General features: G+C 45.8%; 1 protein-coding gene across 1 annotated transcript; it reads left to right on the plus strand.

Annotated features, from left to right (window-relative positions):
• Positions 1-94: 94 nt before the first annotated feature.
• On the plus strand, positions 95-25306 carry LOC144141199 (uncharacterized protein CG1161). Its single transcript, XM_077672764.1, has 4 exons — positions 95-253; positions 3330-3439; positions 13438-13681; positions 21293-25306. Exons 1-4 carry the CDS (start codon positions 185-187, stop codon positions 21434-21436), a joined length of 567 nt encoding a protein of 188 aa, XP_077528890.1. The 5' UTR covers positions 95-184; the 3' UTR covers positions 21437-25306.
• The last annotated feature ends 64 nt before the right edge of the window (positions 25307-25370 follow it).

Genomic DNA, 25370 nt, shown 5'->3' on the forward strand with positions numbered 1-25370 from the left:
TTACGTTGAAATAAAGAACGGTTTAATCTCTGGCGGCAAAGTTGTAAACTACGTGACGTTGTCAGGACGTAACTGTGCCAGCTACCCACCGCAGCTGCCCCACTTAGCTTTAACTAAGCTACGCTGTTCTGTTCTGTTGGGTGGTTGGGGCGTAACAGACGGCTTACAAATTGCAGTGTTTGCGATGGCGTCTTACGAGGTGTATTTATTCGGGATTATGTGCGCCCTGGCAACTGTCGTCCGCGATTCTCACGTAAGTAGACAACGCCGGTAACGCGCCCGACGCGGGTTGCTTGCTGTTCTTGCGTGTTCGGCGCGCGTGACATTCCTGCAACGATTGTTTCGTCTGTTTTCCTAAACGCTGCATTGCAGTGTCAGAAAATAATACCACTGCTTTCAGAGAACAGCTTCCCTACCTGGGAAACGTGTTTATTTTAGTCATACTTTAGATTCCATGGTAAGACTCGGTACCTCTTGCGCATTCGTGTCCTGGCAGGAACAGATCTAACGTTTGCTTTCAGAAAGAAAAACAGTTTCGCGGCATCACAGGGCAAGGGTTTTTCGACGCATTGTCGGCGCTCTTGTACCCAAATGGAACTCGGAAACCTTTCGCCAGGTACAGTCGCGATGGTGATCGACGATCTCCCATTACCAGCTGCCGTGTCTCCGAGCTCCTACTTCGCAGCTGTTGCGGAGCGATTTCGTGACTTGTAGCTTCAACCGCGCGACGTACTGGCGACTCTGAATTTGTTTCTTTGAGATCGAGGCTCTGAAACATCACCCGAGAAACAGAGCTACAACTACGGCCAGTGGGTGACTCATGTGTCGGAGCTACGCGCGTACTGAAATCCACTAGGCTTGTCGTGAAACGAAACTCATTTCACTCCGTTTTTTTTTTAAAAAGATTATAGTCTTTCTTGGGCTACATAAACGCAGAAATGTTGGTCTGTCTGTCTGTGCCTGGATTCAGCCACCGGGCCAAAGTGAAATAAATTCTGCGCAATAGTCGTAGAGCCAAATCTAAACGTGCAAGTCCGGCGTCAGTGTTCATACTTGTAAGCATTGGTGAGAAAGAACAAGACGTTATGCAAATATAAGGCATAAAATCAATACATAAGTGATATTGGCAGTGTTCTTTTATTAAAAAATTCATGGCTGCGTGGTTTTTGGGATAGCAAATGAAATACTACATCGACGGCAGAGAACCGTCACCAGCGCTACCTCCTGGCGGCATTTAAGAAATCAAACGGCAATGGCAACGAAAGGTTCCACTAGATTGGATCCACGTTCCGCTTGGACACTCGTGCAGTAGGGCATCGTGGTTCTATAAATGTAGTAGGGTTTCTCAATTCACACGCGTCTCTGCCGTGAGGCAGTGCTGGCATCGAGACACCCCACTTGAAGCAGTAGAACGCAGCAAATTTAAATTGACTTGAGCAGACCTCTAGAGTGTTATCTTGGTAGGAACAAGATGTGAAAGGAACAGCATGAGAGACGAGCGGGAAAGAGAAGGGAGGCAGGGGCGCCAGTCGACTATCGTCTTTCGGCGACATTTGCCACGAAAGGAGTGGATACGCAGCCTTTTTTTTTTTTTTCTTTTCTTTTGTTTTCTTTCCTCGTTCCAAGGGAATCGCTTTGGTCTTGGTGAACTGAGGGAACGCAAGAAATGACAGTTCACGCAATGAATTTGCCGTAATTTAGGTTGACTTGAACCAACACGAAGAAAAAGCTCTGCTGAACGCATGACAGGTGAATGTGAAGGAACGTGAGCAGGACAGGTGGACGCGAGTCGCGGAGAGCTCTGGTTCTGGAGGAGCAGTCGCGTGATGCCTGTCGAAGTAATTGGCACTAAAAGACGAAGCAACCGAAGTGAATGAAGAGACGCAAATACAATGTAGCATTAAAGAAGTCTCCGATAACATTAACGTTTGCCTATAAGTCTTGTAAACAGGTCAAAGTGGCTGAGGAATTCGAGATGCGGACAAGCACTTACCGTTGTTCACATCCTTGTTGGATGCAACGAGCACGACGCTGACAGACGCAAACACTTTCCAGAACTCTACACGCACCACATCCCGATTCACCCAGCACATTTCCTTGCTGACGATCCCATGTTTGCATGCAGTCGTGTTCTAGAGTATTTTTCTAGCGTCGGATTTTTACAAACAATTTCATATCGACCGTAATTGTTTCACCAATCTCCCTCTAATGAGGACTGCGTGATCACTGAAAGCTGGACTGCATTTCCATTCACAACATATCCCTTTCAGTCACGAATTATTATATTCACAGCAGAAAGATTCCATACTTGGAGGTTTAGCAGTGTCAAGTGTCTAGAGGTAAGAAAAAAAAAGGTTCAGTCTCTCTAGAATACTTATTACGCAAACGGCGTCGCGTCCTCATACGGAGACACCATTACTCAAACCTGCTTTTTCGTATAAAAAATAATAAATATCCTGAGGCAGTTTGCAAACAAGGAGGTGAAATAATTTCTGCACACGAAATGTTCTTAGCCTTTATAAATGATTTACGCCGCAGTAAAAGAAAACTTGGGACGGCAATACACCGGACTCCCACAAAACTTGGTTGCGTCCATTTTGAAACGATGTTTATGAGTGCGGTTCGGCCACTCCACATCACATGGTGCTACCTTCCGCTTCCATAGGTTTCGAACATCAGCCGCACCGCTCTGCAGCATGAACTCTTTTCTTTTTCATGAAGAAAACGACGAAGAAAGTCGCGTCTCCATATGGAGACACGGTGACTGAAAGGGTTATAGTTCTTAGCAGTATGGCCCTATACACCAATAGGTTGCTTTTAATGAAATGGAACCCTGCACGACTTTTTAACCCTTTTACTTAAAGAAGCGTACCCCCAAAGAAATATACAAAACCCTGGTATTTGGCGCTCTTTGGCCAAGCTGCCCTTGCGCCAATAAACCACACATACAACAACAACAAATCAAAGAACATGGCTACTGGTGATAAAATAAAGGCCGCTAGTGGTAAATTTGGAAAGACACATTTCCAAGCTTTGTCACTGTGATAAAAAAAAAAAAAAACCATGCTATTTGTGTGTTCTGGTTAATATTTCAGTGTTCACATTTGATTTGTCCGTGGCTGTACCAGGCTGGCTTAAGGGTTCAGACACTTTTTAAGTAAATTTCCTGCACCTCTTGGACGTCAACCAAGCACCGATGCGGTAGAATAAACCCATGATTCAAATTGGACTTGCCAAGTCTAATAGAAGACTATGCCAAAAAATGCACTGAGCTGCCTCGCAACCCCGTAGCTTGTAAAGAAGGGGCCACTCTGCCTCTCACCTCGCAGGCGCAGTACGAGGATGTCCGTTGCAAGTGCATCTGCCCCAGCACTGCGGTTGTCGAGGGCAACCCAACCATCCGCAAGCTGTACATCGGAAACGTGCCCCCACCACGGTGGTAAGGCCACACACCGACCTCCTGGAGAGGCCTTCTGTCGTGTACCGTATTTTCTCGCGTATAACAGGCCGCTGAGAAATCCTGCGCGGAAGGTGTGAATTCCGTCCCAAAGTGCAGTTTTCCACTGCATTGCGTGTGACACCTGAATGTTTTTCAGGTACAGCAGCCGACCGTATTTTTTGGACTCCGAAAATTCGGACTTGCTGGATATTCTGGGCTTTTTGAAGGAACTGCCGGTTGTCCCACACGAGTAATGGCCCACAAATTTTTCGGACTGCTCTTCTATTTGGACTGTTTTTCGTTTCCCTCGAGGTCCGAAAAATCAGTCGGCTACTGTAGTGCATCTTCGCATGTATAACCCCAACCACTAATTGAGAAATTCTGGAAGCAAAGTGGTGGTGGGTAGAGGGTGCAGTTAGTACATAAATTCCATCTCGAAGTGCTGCTTCACTGCAATGTGTCCTGTTCCCGAATGTCTTCCGTATACTGCATTTTCACGTGCATAACCCACGCCAGTAACTAAGTCCTGGGAGTAAAATGGGGGAGGGGGGGAGTTACTACACGAAGTGTGCCTCAGAAGTGCTGCTTTTCTTCAACGCTTGCTGTTTCTTAATGTCTTTTGCGTGCTGTATTTTTACATGTATAACCCACTGGTAGTAGTAGTTGTAACAGTAAAAACATTTTTGTAGCGTGAGCTACACTCGCCGAGGTTGAGCAGTTTCACGTGGCTCCTGGAGAGCCGTGCTGCGCATGCGCTAGGAGCAGTGCCATCTCTCGGCGCACAGCTGGCGCGCCGGAGCCGCCACGACTGGACTGGATTGGATTGGATTGGAAATCGTTTTAGCAGCAGTAAGCATGATAGCTAATCCTAGACAACCGGGAAACCTAAGAATAACCACCTGAAACCTTAGCTTACACTACGTATATCCTGGCATAGCCGAGTTGACCACTGCTAATTTTATTCGGTGGCAACTGGGATATCCTGGGAGTAAAGTGAGGTGTAGACAGGCTTTGGAATTGTGTTCCGAAGTCAGGCTTCACTGCAATACATGCTGTGCTGTTATGCCTGCTTCTTCACAACATGTCTATACCTTCTGTTTTCTCCCTGCCCTATTGCCAAACAACAGGATTTAGCTTTACTGTGCTGTCCTGTAGGTGGCAGTGTGAATATCGCCAGCACACTACTCTTGGGAAAGAAGTGCCTGGAATATGTTCGATCGAAGCGTCGCATGGAATGAGATTTGAAAAGTGATGAGGACAGTTTCTACAGCCTCGTCCGCAAGGCATCACCTCGCAAGATGTGTTAGAAAGCATGCCTTTCATCCGAATTGCCCAGATCTAAACTGAAATGATGCTTTTAAGCAGACGTAAAAAAGATATTATGGAATGCTGTTCTTTCATCGAATGAGTAGAAGGGAGGTACTGTGTGCAGCTTATTTTGGTTCAAGCGTTGATTTAAAAGGAGTTCATCGGGGGGAGTGATATGCACAGATAGTTTTTCTTTTTTCTGATAGGTATTAGAACGAGCTGATTGGGGGGTTGGCGTGCAGAGATATATTTTTTGGTGCTTTTGTTTTCTATTGAATACTACATTGTGGGGTGTGGCTTACTTTTATGAGCGGGATATGTGCACACAAAATATGGCAGGGCACGTACTAATGCCGGAAAGCGACAGGGATAAGGAAATGTCACTCACAAGCACTCCTTTCAACCAGACTTACTCCAACAGGTGCAAATGTGCACCGGTGGTTTAGTCAAGAATTGCTCGACCAAAAGGTATGCAAAACTGTCAGGGCTAAAGAACCACAATGCTTGCACGAATCACAAAAAAGAAATAAAACTTCATCGTTTCTCGCGGCGTGCTTGACAACAACGGGTGGCGTCAAAGGTGTTTTCTCGGCACCACAGTGGCTTGGGAGGGTAACGTAGATCAGCTTGTTTTGCACTGCTTTGTTCATTTTATTTCTTTGCCAGATGAGCAACGTCTGTGTTTGCAAGTCTTGTTGGAGGTAGCATTTAAAAGCATCACTGCCTCGTCCTTGTTGCTTCTTTTTCGCTCTAGTTGAGTGGTATGGCTTACAAAGTAGCCTAAGCTGCAACCCCCCTTATTGCTTCCTTTGTATACACGTACCTAATAATAATAATGGTAATAATAAACAGCCATGTAGTCAGCATCGCTGGGTTCCTTTTTAAAGAGGCCATGAAGGCAATATACAAGTTTAGTTCGTTAAAAAGACTGCCGTGACCCAATAACGATAGTACTTCTTTTTTCCAAAACTCCAGACAAATAATGGAGGCAATAAAAGGGCCATGCAGACAAAGTACAAGTTTGTTTTATTCAAAAAATTTCGTGTTCTATAGTGCGCCCAGCGCTTGTCGGACAGCAAACGATCCTTTATTCACTGCGAAATTAATCAATTTAGGTTAAAGTTTTGATTCTCCCGCCAAATTGTGTGTTTTAACACCTGCAATGACATAAGGACATGAGAAGTGTTGAGTGGAGCCTTGTTTACCGTTAGTCAACCTAGATGGCATGCGCCACCAATACGCAGCGGGCCGTTTTCTGGCTTTGCTTTGTCTTTGACCGTATTTGCACCTGGCTTGTTTTTGTTGAGGTAGAAAATAATCGTTCCGTGAAAAATGGTGTTCACTCGACCAATGTGGACACGTACGCCAATCGGCCCGTGTCGTCTGAGACAACCCCAAAGCCCCGCAGTGCTGTGCAGCTAAAACGAGCATAGTGCGTGTTGAGAAATAAAGAAGCGCAGGCAGGGGGTGACAGTAGAAGAGGAAGAGGAGGATCGGGGCGCGCTCTGCCTCGCTAATCGACTCCATCACCGTATCGGAAGCCAGACGCTGATCCTCTTTCGCTACACATTTTCTGGTGCCGTGAAACCCGGGAACCGGCACACGAGTGGATCTACGTTCGACGGCGCAGCGGCTCCGAGGCACGCGAGGCTTGGATACCTTCGTACTGCTTTATCCTGGAAGCCTTGCCCTCGGCCGCCGCCCCTTTCGGTTCGTGCCCAAGCCCGCCCTTGTCCCTTTGGTATTCGCAACCCCAGCGTCTTGCTTCATCAACTGGTGCCATGGACACTCTTTGTATTCGCCGAGCGACCGTCTCCGGGACCATGACAGTCCTCGACGCCTTGCTGCGGAGCCAGGCAGCAATGGCCCTTGATAGACAAAATGCCCTCGACCTCATCTTACATGACCAGGTGAGCCTTCACCTACTCGACGCTCAAGTTCAGGAGAACCTGAAGGATGAAGAATTTGATGCTGACGCTTTGGAAGCGATCGATTTCGATGAGCGTATCTGCGCCGTGCGAACGCGTGTACGCTTCTCCGCGAGCCAAGACTCTTCCGCAAGCCCCGTTCTTCAACCTCAGGCGGCCCTGGTTACCACCCGCATCGCAACCTCGACTTTTCCCGAGGCGGCCTGGCGGACAATGGTCCCGGGTGACGTGCCGCCCGTCCGGGAAATAACTAGTGCTGCGGTAGAAGAACAGGACGACGATGGAGGCGCTGCAGCCTTTCAGGACGCCAAGCAAAACCCCGATGGGCTCAGCCCAGGAGAGTGGCTCCAGCGACCGCCCAACCCTGGTGTTGCCGAGATTTCTGTTGTGGAGAAATCTGAGGGACCCTGCCGAGACCTCGTCGTCGCTGACGCGACTATGGTTTCGGAGATGCCTGACCGGCCTTGCCGCAACACTGGCGTCGCCGACATGGCTCTCACGTCAGAGACGTCGCTACAGCCCTTCCGCAACACTCGCTTCGACGACTTGACTACCGCTCTGGAGACATCTGACCCGTTCTGCCACGGCGCTAGCATCGATGATGCTCCTCTTGTTTTGGATACATCCGAGCTTCCCTGTGGCGACCATTGCGTCGGCGACGCATCTCTCATTTCTCCAGCAGTTCAGCAACCCGATTTCGAGTCATGTTTTCATTGGGTCCAGCAACAAAAACGCGGTTAGTGCAGAAGATGGACTCGCTTCAGGGAACAACGAAGCGCCTGCTTCTCCGGCGCTCCGTGAGCGAGGTTCAACTCCAGAGGCGAGCAGCGGCCGCTCTCATACTATCCCGTTGGCGACAAATCTACGCGGCGACACAGGACGGTTGCTTCCATGGCCGCGACCCCTTCTCTGGCGAGCACGATTCCATGCTGGACGCGCCTTTCTGCTACGCTTACGTGCCCGACCGAAGCAAAGTATCCTTGTCCGCGGACGAAACAGCATTGTTGCTTCAGCGCATCGATCGATTTGTGGAGGCCGGACAGGATATGAACACGATCACAGTGACACTGCTTTCGCTGCATGTTCTCCGGGCACTTGGCTGCCCGCATGATCTGTTTCCTTTCGATCCTGGCGGATGCCTTCTGGCCGAAAACCTAGAGCATGCCCCGGGTGACCGTATGAACATTAGCAGTCTTTTAGCCCTACGTCACTTTGGTCAAGCAACCCAGCAAGCGCTCGTTGCCCGTGTTGCTGGCTATCGACATGTACCGAGATCGACGGCATCGAGACACCCAGCCAAATGCTCCACTGAATCCCCCAGCCAGCCTACAAGCATTGCTATTGTGAAATTATGTGCCGCCAGAAGTCGAACAACTGGTCGTAGTGAGGCCCGGAATTCTCCACTTCCCGTGCTGCTACCAGCTAGCTCCCAACCAACTTGGCGGCGGCGGGAGTGTGTTGAGAAATAAAGAAGCGCAGGCCGGGGGTGACAGTAGAAGAGGAAGAGGAGGATCGGGGCGCACTCTGCCTCGCTAATCGACTCCATCACCGTATCGGAAGCCAGACGCTGGTCCTCTTTCGCTACAGTGCGCACAGTACCAACAGAAGTACGCATCGCCACTTCCATGCTTACGTCTGCTTTAGTAACTTCCACTGTATACCCCACCATCCTCACTGCTATAAAAAGAATGCGCCCTAAATGTGAGCGCAAATAGCTCGTTCGGCAAGCTTATAAGCCGTGCCTAATTTGTGTTTGCCTTTGCCGGTCTCAGCCAATCGCACAGCTGAGCACATATGACATCATAGGTTCTGTTGCGAGAGGCAAGCCAGTGGGTCGAATGGCCCTTCCCTTTTTGCCTAATTATACAGCTTATTTGAGTGAGGTTTGGCTGAAGAGTGGTGTCAGCGCTACTCTAACAAGGCAATCTTTCGAAGGAACCAAACTTGTGTTTCGTCGGCATGGCCCCTGTAGGGAACACATACAGAGCAGTGGCGACTCCCCCAGCAACATTTTGGAAATTGGTCTGACGTCACAGAATCTTGTTTGGGTGATTGGCGGCTTCTGGCCGAGGCCACCGCCAAGAAGCATGATTGGGCGACTTTGGTGGAGTTAACCGTATCACTTGAATGCTAGCATGCAGCTAACATGCTGACAACTGCTGATAACTAATCACTGCTGCCTGTATCACGTCACCGTAGTGTAAAATTTGAATGTTTTTCAATATTCCTTGTGGTTCTTTCTTTTTTTTTTTATAAAAAAAAACACCTTTCGTGTGTGCAGTGGATCTGAGTAAGCTACCTAAAGGCTAGTTCTTTCAAACTAAACGAGGTTACCGTATTTTCACACGTATAACCCTCCCCCACTTGCAACCTGCACCCCCACTTTCCGTCGATGAATAAAAAAAAAATGTATCCCCTCGTATTGCCCACATATGTTATACATAAGAGGATGGAGTCAATCTAGTACTCAGGCAACGTCACATATTTGCTTAGGCAAAAGAACTAACCTAGCTGAACTGGGTGACTTGCCGCATACTTTTTTCAGGTAGGTATATCGTTGAGCCACGGCCGCTCGATGGAAACTAGGTCCGGCCTGCCGAACGCGCCTCTCCGCCGGTGACGGCGTTAGTTTCCCTTTCCGCCGCAGCGTCAGTCGTGGCGCTAATCATCGGTGAAAGGAGAGCGGCGGCTGCCGGCCGCGCTTACGGTTTCAATGCGGTGTAAGTTGTTCCTGGCGGCACCGACAGCCGAAGTCAGCAACTTCATAATGTATAATAATATGTGGTGATACATGAGACGGAAACTTATAATGTAGGCGTCACGGACTAACTAGTCTTTACGAAGCAGGCACAGCGCTGCATTTGTTTTCCTTTAGCGCGCCGCATGCGACGTTCGCAGGTGGCGCATTGCTAATGTCGAGCGCAATAGGTGGATTTGTTTCTGAAGACTTTACAAAGGCTTTCAGGAATAATATTTGGCGCGGCAAGCTAGTCTGAGCAACCGCATTTCTGTTTATTACATAGCAGCTTATAACTTGCGCATACGTAAAAATCGCATAAACGTTTCATGCTGTGTCTTACACGCCCATTTCTCAATGCGGGATTGACAAATATGACTGGATATTTTCACACCTTGCTTTAACTGCGTTTTCATTGAAAACTGGAATAATATTAATACCTTTTAGGGTGCATTGGTTCATTTGCTTTGTAAATATTGTTAGACTGCGCGTTAGGTTACAGAGTACCAAAATTACGAAGCACACACGAATGAAGTGGACAGAGCGAACGCAACTATGAACTGATTTATTGCAACAAGAACACTATTTACATGGGAACCACCAAAACACGGAAATGAGTACTTGGAATGCTGTAAAACTGCGGCAGTCGTTCTTTAATTTACACTAGTTGCAAACGTAATATACAGTTGGAAGGTAAATTAAACTATATTAAGTCGGTGGGACATAAAAAGGTAAATTTAATACAACATTTAAAGGGGGATTTATTGGGTTTATCAGAAAATATGTAAGTCCTCTTCGCGTAAGGTTCACCGGCAATCATCTTTACAAGCGGAAAACCTTCGGCGAGAAATGTTTTCACGAAATCTTCAGTAGATTCTCCAAGGAGCTATTAACGTCGCCAGCCCAGTTGGCAAGAAGCCGTTTCAATAGCTTTTTCAAGAACATTTCGCACAGCTCATGACAGTGGTACGGGTCCCTGTTGCTGGCGCACCACATCAGCGGACAGTCTGTGAGGTGTGGGAATACGGTGTTTGAAAGGAGCTTACAAATTTGTCCGCGGTGCCGAACTGCCTTTACAGCGCGATCCTCCTCGAACTTCTTCACTCGTTCGCGAAATTCGTCGCAGCGTTTTTGCAGTTCTTGTAGTTTTTCGCTTAGTCTGTTTGCTTTTATTTTAAGGCGGCGGGCATTTCTATTGGTGTTATCGAAAAAGCCTGTCAGATCGAACGAAGTCTGGCATTCGAGTCTCAAAATTACGTTGGCCGCATGATTACGTGTCCGTGAGAGCATACAGGATTGGGTCTGCCTCTGTCGGTGAGTGCGGTTGACCTCTTTCTTCATTAACCGTTAGGCCCAGAATTGAATACTTAATCGTTTCATTTTCCGCAACCATTGTGCTCACTTGACCCTGATAGCGTACTTGAGATGCTGACGCACACGCCTCGAGCAGCGGCCGAACAAGCGCCCTCCTCCTTTTTGGGCTTCCCGGCTGCATGTACATTGGGTACGACGGAAATCTTGCCGACACAGCTGTTGGCAACAACTTGCGCTTCAATCCCCCTGTGTAGTCATCCTCTTTGAAGTGCAGCGAGCAAACGACCGATCTGGAGTTTGGCTTCCATTGGCTGCCCTTGTTGATCCCTTGACGGGAGATGTGCAAGCAGGCGTCTCGGAGTCGCTCTTTGGCAGGGAACTCGTGGTAGCAGACATCCAGGGTTTTCGAGGAATTCGACTTGCAGCGCGGCACGCAGTAGTTTTGGGCATTTCATAACCGGGAGCACACTAGTACGCTATATTACACGCGCAGTGCGAGGAATTCAGCGAAACGAAAAGCTCAAAGCGCTCACGCGAGCTTCAACATTCCCGCCGCTGCTTCTTTTCGCGCCCAAACCGGTGTGTGCGCCGATACGTAGCACACCACCTCGAGTACAAGCGGCACCCGTAAACTGCGCTTCCATGCCATCGCCCGTCGCCGACACGCGATGCTGCAAGCCGCATTAATCCTTCCAACCGTGTTGCTTGCCCGCGTTAATTCCGATTCCACCCTACGGAAGTTAACGTGTACAGATTATTAAAAAGCTGAGCTTATTCTGTGCTGTTCATAATGAAAAACGACAAGCAGCGTAAACGCTCTACAACATAGAATCACGTAAATATACAAAAGTTCTCACTGCCAAGGAGTTTTTATTAAATCTATGAATATCCACTCAAGCAGCCTAGCTGCACAACGCTAGCTTCACACATCAGATTTCACACATACGAGAAACTCGACCGCACATGCGAAATCAAACCACGATTCAAACGAAATACGGAAAGAACAAAAGCAAATCACAAACCCATTACTGAGAGTACACAGCTAGGTGTTCCTCTCACGCAAAGCAATCAGGTGCGCAGTGCATCTAAGCATTTTACATCCCTGTTTAACGAGTAAATATCCGGTTTACTAATAAATGTGACCTTCTACAATTTCTCGGCATTCTGGGGGCATTTGCTTCGGAGTAAAATTACCATGCCTGAATTCAAACGTGAGACAGCCCTGGGGCTGCTCAGCCTGTGTTTGGCAAGGTTAAAACACGACCGTTTTAAAATTGTCCTTCAATTAGCACGGTGAATGGCAGCAGTAATGGAGCTTTATTTTCCAGCACAAACGGGCTGCAGTGTTTAAACCGAATTAGCATTGTAATATGTTGGACAGTCATATTCCCCAACATCGCGAGAACGGGGTTGCGGGAGCGGCCGCATCGCACTCGTCTTTTTAAACAGCGAACAAGAATTACCGCCATCAAACAGATTAAATTCTTAGACATTGAAGACATATCTTTGCCGTAAATCATGGTGTTATTATTTTACAGATAGGTGTGTTATAACGCGAGTGAATTACATTTAAAGGAACGATGATCGTCGGTATTCCTTAGGGCGCCGTGAAGCGAGGGACGCGGGAGCCGTCACCGATGTGTGGCGCCCCCGCCGAAAGTAGCGGCGGCAACTGACAACTCCGCTTTCACGCGCCTGCCCATTGGCGGCGCGTGAATGGGCAGGCCGGACCTAGTTTCCATCGAGCGGCCGTGGTTGAGCTGTGTGTGCAAAGTAAGCACTGTCAATGGGATAACAGTGGCGTAGTCGCTATTACTCCTGTGGGGGCATCACAGCTCCACGCGCATTGCGCTGAAGTTGCACCAGAGGAAATACCTCGCATATAATCCGCACCTCTACTTCACCCCTGAAGTTTTCGCATTTTTGGTGTGGGTTATGCGCATGAAAATACAATAAATGGATTATGTACCTTTTAGTGATGTATTAACTCACCCAATCTTCTGCTTTCAACGAAGTTGTATTTTGTTTCTGTGACGGAAGAACTGGCTGTGATAGACCACTATCTATAAGGAAAGTGTAGTTTTGGTAAAATGAGCCATCAAAAGGGAGCAAATGCAAGTTACTAGGTGTTGGCACTGTTCATTCAGTGACAAAAGGATGCCGCAGACTGTTGGTGCCAGTATCTGTTAGTACCTGCAGGTAACCAGAATTGTGCACCAAGTGTGAAGTCTTTGTCCCCATTTTAGTGCGGCGATCTTATCTGAATTTTAGACATTTTGAATGTACCTCGAGGGTTCAAAGTTACAAATGAGAAAGATTGCTGCCGTGTGATAGAAAATGATTTGAAGAGAATCGAGATTAAGTGCGAGTCCTCGTGCTGTTCCACAACTGGTGACAGTTTCTCGCACTTCGAAGTGTCATCGTGTCAGCCTAGTGTGACAGTGCCTTAATTGCAATGCCACTGTCTTTTCTAATGCCCGATTCAGTGTAGCAACTATGGAAATTTGGGGACAAAGAACAGAACAATGGAAGTGGTTGGAGATCTTTGGAACAGGCCTTCGTCCTGCAGTAAGGCAGACGCTGACTGATGATACTTCATGACAGCGAAGATGATGATAAGAAATCCTAGATTTGGTGGTTTTGTCAAGCCCCATGAAGGGCTGTCTCGGCCGTTGTCGCGTCTTGAAAGCACCTTCCCCTTTGTGCTGCAGCAACTGCGAGGGTGTGGTGCTGCCGCAAGCGATGGACATCAAGGGGCGTGAGAGCGAGTTCTGCCCCCGTTGCAAGTGCCGCTACGAGCGCCGCAACACCACCACCATCCGCGTGCTTGTCATCCTCATCATCTGGGTCGTCTCCCTGCTCACCGTCTACATGCTCTTCCTCATGTGCCTCGACCCACTGCTCAACCGGCGCCGCACCGCCTACCAGGAGCACGTCGACGAGGAGCTGCACATGGTGAGGGCGGCGCTTTGGATTGGATTGGATGCTGCGTTGTGCTCTTTGTGCTTGTTGCTAGAGCGAGACTGAACACCGCTGAGCTTCTGTTTTGGCTGCTCCTCCCAGCGAAAAGAGAGACGCTTATGGTTGTTGGGCTGGATTCGATTGGATTCTGTTGGATTGGATTGTATCAGATTTGGCATTAATGCTTTTCGCATTAGTAGAGAACAAGACTAAATGCGAGTGAGCCTCCCTTCAAGTTCTGCCTCCCAAGCAAAAGGAGACACTAATGGTTGTTGGGTAGGATTGGATTGGATTGTATCAGATTCGTGTTAATGCTTTTTGCATTATCGCAGGGCAAGACTAAATGCCGGTGAGCCTCCGTTCATGTTCTGCCTCCCAAGAGACACTAATGGTTATTGGGTTGGATTGGATGCGGTTGGAGTGGATTGGCTTGGGTGCTGCATTATCCTCTTTGCATTGGCATAGGGCAAGACCAAACGTCGCTTAGCTTCTGTTACAGCCCTTTCTCCCAAGAAAACGGCAGATACATTCACCAAGGGATGTCAGTCCAGATACACCCGAAACCGTCTTTGTAATGGTTGTAGTGTTGTGAAAACACAATAGCCAGATGCAGGCTAAGGTCAGCCAATGCCACCATTAACCAAATTCATTAACCAGATCACAAGCTGGAACCACGGAGGTGATTGTGCCTATCGGGAGGCTTTTGTTGAAGCGGAAATGTGTCGTGCATGAAGTGTGGCCGTAACCACACGCCTTTTGTCTGCCCCCTATAGAAACGATTGTCAGTGGGCGTGGCCGAGCACGTAAGTACATGTGCGGGAGATAAGTTCTCTCTGCTGCCGGACGCACTGGCCAGTGGTATTCAGGGGGACTCGCCTGCTAGCATTCCCGTGGGACTTCCTACTTCATTACCCACGGACTTAAAAACCGCCGTGCACCATTACGAGAACCTGTACAAATACAAATCAGTATTTACAACGGCCTAGTTTGCTTATTTTCGAGATATTTCGAGATATAAATACTGAAATGAAAAAACAAAATTCTTGCTTGCTAGACAGCAAGCGCCATGTAGCGGAAACTGGATAAACCAAAATGTGTTTCTCGTTTATTTTTTTATCTCCGTAAAGACGCGAGATATTTCCAAAAGAAGCAAACTACGTTAGCAGCATTTCGATGTATTTGTAACGCCTTTCTTGTCGGTGCACAAGTCCCATGGGATTGCAATCGGTTGAGTCTCCCATAAAAAAGAATGACTTATGCTAGCATATACAGTGTGTTGCGACGATAACTGGAACACTTTAAAAATTTTTCCTGAGCGATCCGCCGCTCTGTTTACGCTCAAACTTCACACAAAGGTCGCATTTTGTGGTCTATTTTGTTTGACACCGGGAACAACAACGGTAGTTACCTGTTTATTCTGAAAATAAATAAAAACGATTTTCGCCTATGGGAAAATGGCGGCGATTTGGACGTGCGAGCCCGAAAACCGGGTTTTCTGATCGTCTGTTAGCTCATTTCTAGGTGCATTTTCTGATCGTCTTCTGCACCATTTGGCTCCGTACGTGAATCCCAAACACGCGTTTCACTCTGCAGGTGGTTCCGTCGTTCCAACATCAACTTGCGCTGGCTCGCACGTCCAAATCAGCGGCCATTTTCCCATAGGCGAAAATCGTTTTTATTTATTTTCAGAATAAACAGGTAAGTACCGTTGTTGTTCCCGGTGTCAAACAAAATAGACCACAAAATGCGACCTTTGTGTGAAGTTTGAGCGCGAACAGAGCGGCGGATCGCTCAGGAAAAATTTTTAAAGTGTTCCAGTTATCGTCGCAACACCCTGTATGTACAGTTGGCATGTAAGTTCATGTGTGAAGTAGCAGCATTGTTAGTGAGTCAAAAAAGGCTAATAAGGAGGCTACTTCCAACGCCTTAGCGTGCCACGCGCTCGGATGAGAAGACAGTCCTCTAAGTCGACACGCAGAGTTGTTCATTTACTGGAGTTTGTAGAAAATAGTTTGTTGCGATGTACTCGGAGCATAGAGAACTTGCAAAAATAAAGGCACATTTCCGTTGCTTTACCAGCAGAAAAAGCAGCGCGAAAGGGGATGGTATAGCTGGGTTTTTGAATGCTGCTAAGTTGGGTTGGGTATTCGGGGTGTTATGTGGAAGAGCAGCAAGAAACTAGGCATAAACCATGATCTGTGACGTGCCAGGATGCTTATCTTTTTGCCAAAAAAGGTCAACAGCTTGAACTGCTTGGGTCTGACATCGGAAACTGGGGGCAAAACGCGATTAGCTGGCTGAAGCCGAATTTCAAGATTTCAAGATTTTATTTTGGCCAGTTTGAGTGGGCAGGACAGAGTAAAAAAGCTGCGTGCGCGACTTTACGGGTCTCCAGCCCTTACAGCTTAAGGCATGGGCAAGTGACAATACAGGCCCAATTGCTGAAGTGCGAATACATTAGTGATATCCATGTGCCACAAGCATTGATATCAAAACAGCAATTACTGTGTGCAACAAAAAACGATGGCCACGAACAGCAGAGCACAAAAGTCTTTTTTGGGGGACGGAAAAAAGAAATGGAAAAGAAAAAGCTCCCAAATTGCTTCACAGATTAGACAGCGTGGCTTGTGATCTAGCCCATATATCAGAATTAGAAAATAACGGACTTCACCTTGGCAGTTGAGAGGGAAGGAGCTTTCTGCAGTAAGCAGGGACAGATGCACTCCATATTTTGCTGAACAGACAATTGGACACGGGTGCTAGATTACTGAAGTTTGAAGAGCGTGTGAATTTCAGATCAGGTGATGGAAGTGTATGTTGTTTGAACGGAAGAATAATTTCCTGTCCCAGTTAATAAATACATTTTTGTATCACTTGGGATTTTTCTTGTGCGTTATCAAAAATATTACACCAATAGTTTTAATCCAAGCGGTCCTAAAAGGCCAGGTGTGCAGTTGAAATGCGACCAGTCGACATACGCGACCAATCATGAGCTCGGGAGGCAGAGATTCATCATCAGATACAAGAGCAGTGCAGTCTATACACGTTCAATTTCAACAAAGGATGGTCACCGTAATTTCACTGGGATGATATTCTTTGTGTGCGGGCCATTTCTTGCCTTGTGGTGCAGTCACCACTCTGGTATGTCACCGCCATACTGCTTGTGAGGGCATATTTGTCGCTTTGTAGCTGCAAAACTACAAAAACAGTGCGATATCTTTTCCAGGCAGGTGGTGGAAAACAACCTTGGCTTTTATGTGGGAAAGTTTGAAAAACATTGAAGATGACCTGTTTTTTAATTGGTTGGCAAACTATACCTAGATAATACCTGGCTGCAGTGCTGCGCGTTTTTCAAACTGAACCGTCGTGACTACATAAAAAAAAAATTGGCACGAACACTGCAAAATGATAGCACAATAACTAAAAAAAATGGAGCTCCTTAGCTTTTTTAGATGCAAAGAAAAAGGCCCAACATTCTGGCAATTTTTGAAGAAGTGCTGTGTTTGTGAATTTTTAGTAGAAGGAGTTTGCTCTGTAATCTAAAAATAAATATGGCAAGCCGTTTGAGAGTATGCAAAGTCTTTACATAAAAATACATATTTTTCTATGTGTATTAGTTTTTGTTTTACAGCGGTAGAAGTTTCAAATTTTCAGCGATCCCCTAACGTGCCTGTGACGCAAGCCAGCTTTAAGATTTTTTTTTTCTAGAAACGTAAAGTTCTTCCCCTCAAATTAACTGGGAATGTACATTGCCCCATGTCCAATTGTGGTGCAAAATGTAATTTTTCATCGCAATTAAAAATGCCGCCCGGACACGCCGGTACCATCTCTCGGGAAAACACCCACCTGAGCCCGTAGGGAAAACAAACAGTGCAGGCTGTGCAAGGCTGAGCATTTCTCCACGAAGGCTATTGCAACGGGCTCTGGGGTTTCTCACGTGGCGGCCTGCCAGAGAGGGGAGGGCCACAGCTTCGTTCGAATTACAGTGTGCAGCCATTCCGAATTGCCCGCCGCGCTGGCTCGGTGGCTACGACGTTGTGCTGCTGAGCCCAACGACGCGGATTCGATTCCCAGTTGTGGCCGCCGCTTTTCTGATGGAGGCGAAGAGCGAAAACGCCAGTGTGTTCGAGATTTCAGCGCATGTCAAAGATCCCCGGGTGGTCAAAATTAATCCGGAGCCCTCCAGTACGGCGTGCCTCATTGCCTGTGAAGCGTCGGCGCGTTATACCCCACAATCAATCAATCAATCATTCCGACTCTCAGTGTTTTCACGGAAGGGTGAACTGCTGAACCTGGCAGAAAAACACGGTCTGGAACAGTTCAGGCTGCTTTATTACCTATAACGAAGGTGACATCAGTGCCCTTTTTATACGCAATTACCCCTGGTGGCCCTGGCGTTGTTAATTGACACCACCACCTCGTAGCGAAACCAAAAGTGCTGGTTTACTGGAAATTGACCTTCAAGGGTGACTGTAGCAATGAACACCGCCACTGTTGCATCTTAGCGGAGCTGGACACTACAAAGAAAAAAGCTGGAGTGAATACAAAATTATGACATTGATGCTTAAAGAAACAGAGGTCCTAGTTTCATTCCCAAGCTTGTGTACCTATAAATATGGGCACTACACAGCTCATTTTTTGTTTATAGATTCATGTGGTCATAAAATTAACGAAACACGCGAAAAGAATTTTCGGCCCAACATAACACTTTTAATTGCCAGATGTCCTATTTGATTGCATCATTAATAGTTCAGTTAATACTTGCACCACCAGCTCAATTATTTGTTCGTGGGCTTATAGGAGCCAGTGAGCCACTGCAGTGGGTTTGATGTTCCTGTTGCTTTGTCGTCTGCTTTAGGCATCGTAGTAGGGCAACGCATCTTGAAGTGTAGTGGTGGGTCGGTCAGTAAGTCGCAATGTCATTGGTTTGGTTCCTGACCATCGTGGCTGCATCACCGACGGAGGCGAAATGCGAAAAGTGTCCACACATGCGAGTGTTTGGCGTGTTTTAACGAAGGTCCCCATGCGTCGTAATGAAGGGGAGCCTTGCAGATAGAAGTTATTTTCGCTAAATATTGCGAGCCAGGCTAATACCAACACATAAACCGGTTTAACTATACCTTTGTATTTTCCAGTTGTGGGGCTCGTTACATTCTAAATACATCTCCGGATTAATCAACCAATTACGCAAAAACCCTAGAAGATTTTCAGGTCTGTGTGATAAAAAAGCCTAATTCTATGCAAGGAAGTTCTTCAGTTATTTTTCATTACACTTGAGAGGGACATGGCTCTTAACTTCGTCAATTTTCAAGTAAACTCTGTGAAACTTGCCAGTCTTGCTGCTTTTCCCCCACGGATTTCAAATATGGCATTATTTTTTGACTCAGTCAATTAGTTACCGAGATAATTTGAGATAATTGGCTGTTTTTGGCAAAACGGTAGACAAAATATTGCTGGTAATAGCACTGTGATCTTTATATTTTCCAACACTGTGAACCCTAGTGAGTGCAATAAGGGAATCGCTTTTTTGATGGAACTAATTTTACAGCTCATTAAACTTTGGTGGCACCAGTGGCAAGGAACCATTTTGAGTGCCCACTTGAAACACACAAGTTTAACGAGCTGTAAAATTAGTTCTAAGCGGTGCATCAAATAACCCTATTCTCTTATTGTACTCACCAGGGTTCATAAAGATCACAGTGCTATGACTAACACTATTTTCTCTATTGTTCCTCCAAAGATGGCCAGTCTCTATGTTGGTAACTAATTGACTGACATAAAAAAATAATGCCATATTTGAAATCCGTGGGGGAAAAGCAGCAAGACTGACAAGTTTCACAGAGTTTACTCTGTGAAACTAAAGGGAATAGTTTTAATTAAAGGGAATAGTTTTAAGAGCCATGTCCCCCCTTAAGCATAAAAAAAAATGTATAGGTTTCACCATCCTTTCCACATCGAAACTGTAGAAATTCCAACAGCTTTTCGGTGAGGATGGGCCTCTCTGATCTCACCGACATAAAAATCTTGCGTAGTTGTGCCTAAATAAAATTATCTCATGACAGCTATATGCCGGTAATCGCTCTTGTAACCTAAATACGTATGAAATAGACCTTTAGACCGTTTTAAGTTTTGTTTCTTAGAATGGTAACGTCATAAGTGCTCCTAGCTTCATTAAATTTGGTTCAAAAGTAAAAAAGGCAGTTTTATTTGCTGTGTGAATACAAAATACAAGTTTGGTTCATTAGTAAGACTGCTTTGTCAACATAGCACTGATGCCACTTTTTTAGTGCCGGCCTATAATACGTCACTGTAGCACAAAATTAGAAAGTATTTCAACTCTTCCTGCGTTTTTTTTTTCCCAGTTAAACAACTTCTGCGGTGGGAATGGAGCTGTTCAATGTACTGAAGCCTAGTCCTCTCAAATTAAATTAATGCCTACATGGCCCCTTTAATCTGTGTCCCATCCACTACATTTGTCACCAATTTAATTCCCGTCTTTAAGCTATACGGAAAAACAAATATTGAAAAAAAAAGTTAGAGGATGAAACCCATGTCAATGAAGCTATCGCAGGTTTAAACCAGTTCAAAATAAATAAAATCGGCACTAGGCCAGAGGTAAATTCAGGAAAAAAGCCAATTAGATGTCGAAAAAAATTCTGCTCCACATCCAAGGGCGTGTACACAAACTGTGTACACAAACACAGAAAAGCGTACACAAACGCAGAAAAGTGCATATGGGTCGAAACTCATTTGCTTTACAAATTAGTTTTAGCAAGTTAGTCCCCCCTAATCTCTAATCCCCCTGTCTCAAATCCCCCTGTCACACGGCAAATCTAATGTCATTCAAACTGAATGACATTAGCTGTTAACGACATTCGACTTGGCCGTGCGGGTCTACACGGCGAAACAAATGTCATTGTATAGTGTACTAGAATTCTAGTACACTATAGTCATTGGGTTGTGATAGCGGTGATGATTAGCGAGCTCGCAAAACAGCAAAATTACATTTGAAGCGCATCTACAATGTTTTGACACGTAATATTTAAAAAAAAACATAACAAGGGATTATTTTTAAAATAAAAAACAAGAAAACCACCGCTTTAGGTGACACCAGTAGACATCACACGCCGAGACAAGTCGGCAAAAAACCCGGGATAGGGTAGCGCGCGCAATGGGGACGAGATTTTCTTTTTTGTTAGTACTTGTTTGTCTTTCTTTATTTGAAAAACAACACAAAGAAGAAAATATAAGTTTACTGACAGTTTTTAGAAACAGTATTTTTTGGTTTATTACTGAATTTTTGTACCTAGACGCGCCACTGCTGTCGAGGCTACTCATTTGGCCACTAACTGAGGTCCGGGACCTCAGTTAGCCGCTTAATGTCATTCGCCTCAAATGTCATTCGGTACTCTCGTATAGCGCCGAATTAGTGACATTTAGAGCGAATGACATTTGCTCTAAATGTCATTAGATCTGCCGTGTGACAGGGGTATAATTCCTCCTCTAGAGTAGTTGCCCAGTTACAGGTGGAATGCGTGAAACCTGTATTCGACGTGTTCAACGCCCTCTTCACGTGTGCTGTTTTGTGTCACGTCGTCGTTTCAGGAGGAGCCCCTGCCGATACAGCAGCGGACGCGGCGCTCGAGCAGCAGTGTGCTCAACAAGGTCGGCCAGCAGCAGGACAAGTGGAAGCGGCAGGTGCAGGAGCAACGCCGGAACATCTACGACAGGCACACCATGCTCAACTGACGGCATAGACTGTGCGGCGCAGCGAAATTGGACACGGCGTTCCTCAAGGGGGCAGTCTATGCCCCACGCTTTTCTTTTGTTGCTGTACTCTCTGGGGAAGCACGTACCTTGGGTGGGTGTGCCGACTGGCGCTCACTTGTACTTGATTGTTTATTCGATTAGACTTGATTTTCATTTGTAATTATGATTTTCGATTAGACTTGATTCTCATTTGTAGTCATGATAGCGTAATTCTAAGTGAGCCAAGCCTGGATTAAAAATACCAGTACATCTTGGTGAGTGATCACGTATTTAACAGTTTGGAATGTCACGCGTCACAGTACGTACCAGTCCGGGTCTTTTTTCTCGTTGAATCAAATGCGACTTTGAGCGTGACTGAGTAAACCAAAAGTGGACAAAGCGTACATGAGGAGCTGTGTATGGCACCAACAATTTTGGGCACCCTTTCAGAAGCACTTTGTATTGAATTTTGCCGTGTTTGCTTGGAAATGAATCTGATGTGACCTTGTGGGTAGTTGGTATGGCAGAGGGTGTAAGCTTTGTGTACAGTTCCTTAGGTAGGGCAGTCTGCTTGTCCTGTCTTATGCCTTCCATCAGACTTTCGCGCTGTGTGTGTAGCCAGCCATGCAGCACCGAGCTACGGCTGGTCCGAAAGCTGAAACGCTTTTAAGCAGTAATGGGCTCAGGTGTAACTACACTAAAGAATTGTGTTTGGTGTGATGAATTAGTGATATTTAGGTATTCTAGAAAGAAATTTGTGACTTGAGAGTGTGTCAACACAGATTTCGTTCCTTGTTATTTTTCTGCCTGTTTAGGAAGCCCTTCACTGTTTTGTCATCAATTTGCCAAAGCAGTTTTGCAAGCATCCCTGGAGAATGTTTCTTCCTTCTGTCTAAGTCATAGGCCAAAGATGTGGCTGATAGAAATACGAATAGTTTTATGTAAGGCTGTACAAATAAGCACTCCACTAAATCGAAGTCTGCTGGTGTATCGCAAAAAAGAAAAGAATGCTGCATTTCTCACTGCTTTTCTCTCCTCTACCTAACCTAACATTACCTAATGAACGCAATCTTTTAAAACACTTAAAACTGATCGAAGCTATGAAAACGATCATTGAAACTAACGATGTAAAAAAAAAAACCAACCCAACGGGTGTTCCTAACTAAATGAACGCGAGTGCTGCTGGTTATGTGCGCAGATTTTGCGTCAAATGTACCTGCAGTTTTCTTTGCGCTAAACGAGGGGATGTATGACAAGTGCAAGCGGTTCAGGAGTTTCAAACGGTTATGACTGTATAGGCCACTTGTTTTTCTAAACCTCCATCACGGGCTCTACTTGGGTCCGTTATTTCGCTCTGCCGCCTGATTCCGGCAGTAGCTTGACATTGTGACAGCGAATTGTGACCCTAAAGTGCTCTGCACTTGAGAGCGAAGGAGGCAAAAACTGGCCCCCGACATCCACCCTTGGTTGTCGGGGGCAGTTGAGACGGGAACGTCTACACCACATTGGCAGACACTGTGACCTGTGCTGGCATAGGTTTTAAGATACGATTGCTGTCGAGCTGCAGTCTAGCCACGTCTGCAGCGCTGACCATTCAGTGCTGTTGGACGCCACTTTAGGCCCTGTGTTCATGTAATTGAATGGTTGTGCATACAATACATGGCATTAACACTTTCCTGCCCTTGGGAAAAGCAGTGATTTTGGGTAGTCTAGCGAGCAATTCTGGTCACAAAATATGCAACAGTTAAGTGTATAGTGTTGAATTGTAGACGAGTAAATTTCCTTTGCAGTGGTAATTGTTTCAAACAGGAATGTTTATTTAAAAAAAATAAAAAAGGCGGTACACGAATTTTTTGAGTCGAATGCCAAAAAAAAAAATACAGTGGTGTTGCTCCACACAGAAAAAAATACACAAGGAATTTAAGATGTGCATTTTGCACATTTACTATCAGTGCAAAACTTCCTGGAAATATCAAATGCGTAAGTGTAAAATTTCTTGACTTGGCAAAAAAATGTTAGCAGTAGTGAGTTTTGCGCCACTGTGCAAAGCAGCTCCTCGAAACATTGTTTGGTCATGCATGCATCGCAGCAAAATTTAATTTTCAGCACCACTCTTGTGTGTGTGTGTTTTTTTTCTCGTATTGCAATTCACAGTTTAGATGCTCTACATTTCCTGGGGCTTGCGTTGAACAGAGGTATCAGGTTCCGGGCCGGCTTGGCGTGCTGTCACTTTCGGTGCTGAACTCCGATGACGAAAAGTTGTCCTTGAAGTCAGTACTGCTAATGTCATCCGAAACGTCGCGTGTAAAGTCGTACCAATGGCTAAAAACGCAGCTTTCCCACAGCACCGCAGCATGCGATGTCGACACCATCTCCGTATCATCCAAGAGCCCATCCCATGACACTGGTGATGCTTTAAAAAATCACGAGGCACGGAAAAACAAGTGAAGAAGGCTATGTATCTACTACTCAGCAGATGGCAAAGCTCTCAAAGTGCACCCAGGAAGTCAAATTCGAATGTGAAGACGTCAGAATTGCGACTTCAAAGCGGTGATAGTAGTGTATACTACCGATACGAATAGGCATGGGCAGGAAACTGTTAATAGGCTTGAAAGCTTGGATACGGGCTTTGCTAACATGTATACTTTTATTGCCTGAAGGTTTTAATGAAGCTTGATTATTTCCATTTCGGTGTTCTTGTTGCCCGCAGTCGTAGTGGCGAGGCATTGGTTGGTCGGGTTCCTTGTATCCATTGTGTGTGCAGCACCTGTTTGTTTGACAGAGTTCTTGCAACTTGCTTCGTATTTTTTTGGAAGCAGGACATCGCTATCTGTACACGCACTTCAGGCAAGCTGCAAGATGTTGCGTGGAATCTGAAAAGATCTGTAGGCACTTTGTGCACACACCTTCTGAGAAATTTTTTCTTCATTTTTGAGGGGATTTTATGTGTGTTTTCTTGGCAATTTTTTGTAACTAGTTATGCATTGTGTATATAGCCAAATGGTTGGGACTGCCTATTTCACATCTCTTGGGGCACTGAAGCTGTCGATAACACTATAAATAACAGAATTATAGTCTGACCTTGACCTCCTTATTTATATTCTCTTTCATGGGGTCTAATTTACTGGACCATAAGCTAGACTGACAATATTTCCTACGAAAAAAAGGTAGCAACTAAGCACCTACTTGTCTTGCACTTGAAATGCCTAAAGAAATGTTAGGAAAGGTTGCGCAATAGAAGTAGCATATCGGGTTCTACAAGAAATTCTCTTTTGAGAGGTGCCGTTTTGATTTGAAAAACATGTATTGCCAAAAATAGCCGCCCACTGCAGAAAGCTAGTGTCGATGGCTGCTTCAAATTAAGTGCAACTCTTTCGTTTGTTTCGTGATACACCTGAAATGTTATTTGCTTAACGAGTGAGAGTGAGTTTGCTTGACTTATGCCTGCACGTTCAGGTTTCTTCTAATGATCTGGTCGGCAGGCTTTTCAGTCCAATGATTGAACGAGCAAAATTGTTTTTTGTCATGCAAATAGAAAGTAGTACTTGCAGAGTGCAAATTTGCAAATTAGGAAACTACTGGCCCCACTGAAATGTTGGAAGAATTGGATTAGTTGAGTCTCATGTTTCTGCTTCAAACCTTCCTTTTTTTTTATGGTTTCTTGTACTGCTGCTTATTCCTCCCCTGCGAAAAGGAAAGGCAAATTTAAAAATTTTCAGCACACACTACGTTTTCAAGTGTAAATAGAGGTCCTGTGACTCTTTCTCGAAACTTGACTGTACATATGTATAAACATGGTTCTAATTTGTACACGCCTGTTAACGATGTGTAAAGTGTGCACGCTTTGTGAATAAATGACGGATGCATGCACCGAAATTGTGCGACTGAGTTTCTGAGATAACTTTGCAACAGCGCTGCACTGCTTACTATGTTA

This window comes from Haemaphysalis longicornis, unplaced genomic scaffold (genome assembly GCF_048455015.1).
Source record: "Haemaphysalis longicornis isolate Haplotype H1 unplaced genomic scaffold, Haemaphysalis longicornis Haplotype H1 scaffold_6, whole genome shotgun sequence".
Lineage (NCBI taxonomy): Eukaryota > Metazoa > Arthropoda > Arachnida > Ixodida > Ixodidae > Haemaphysalis > Haemaphysalis longicornis.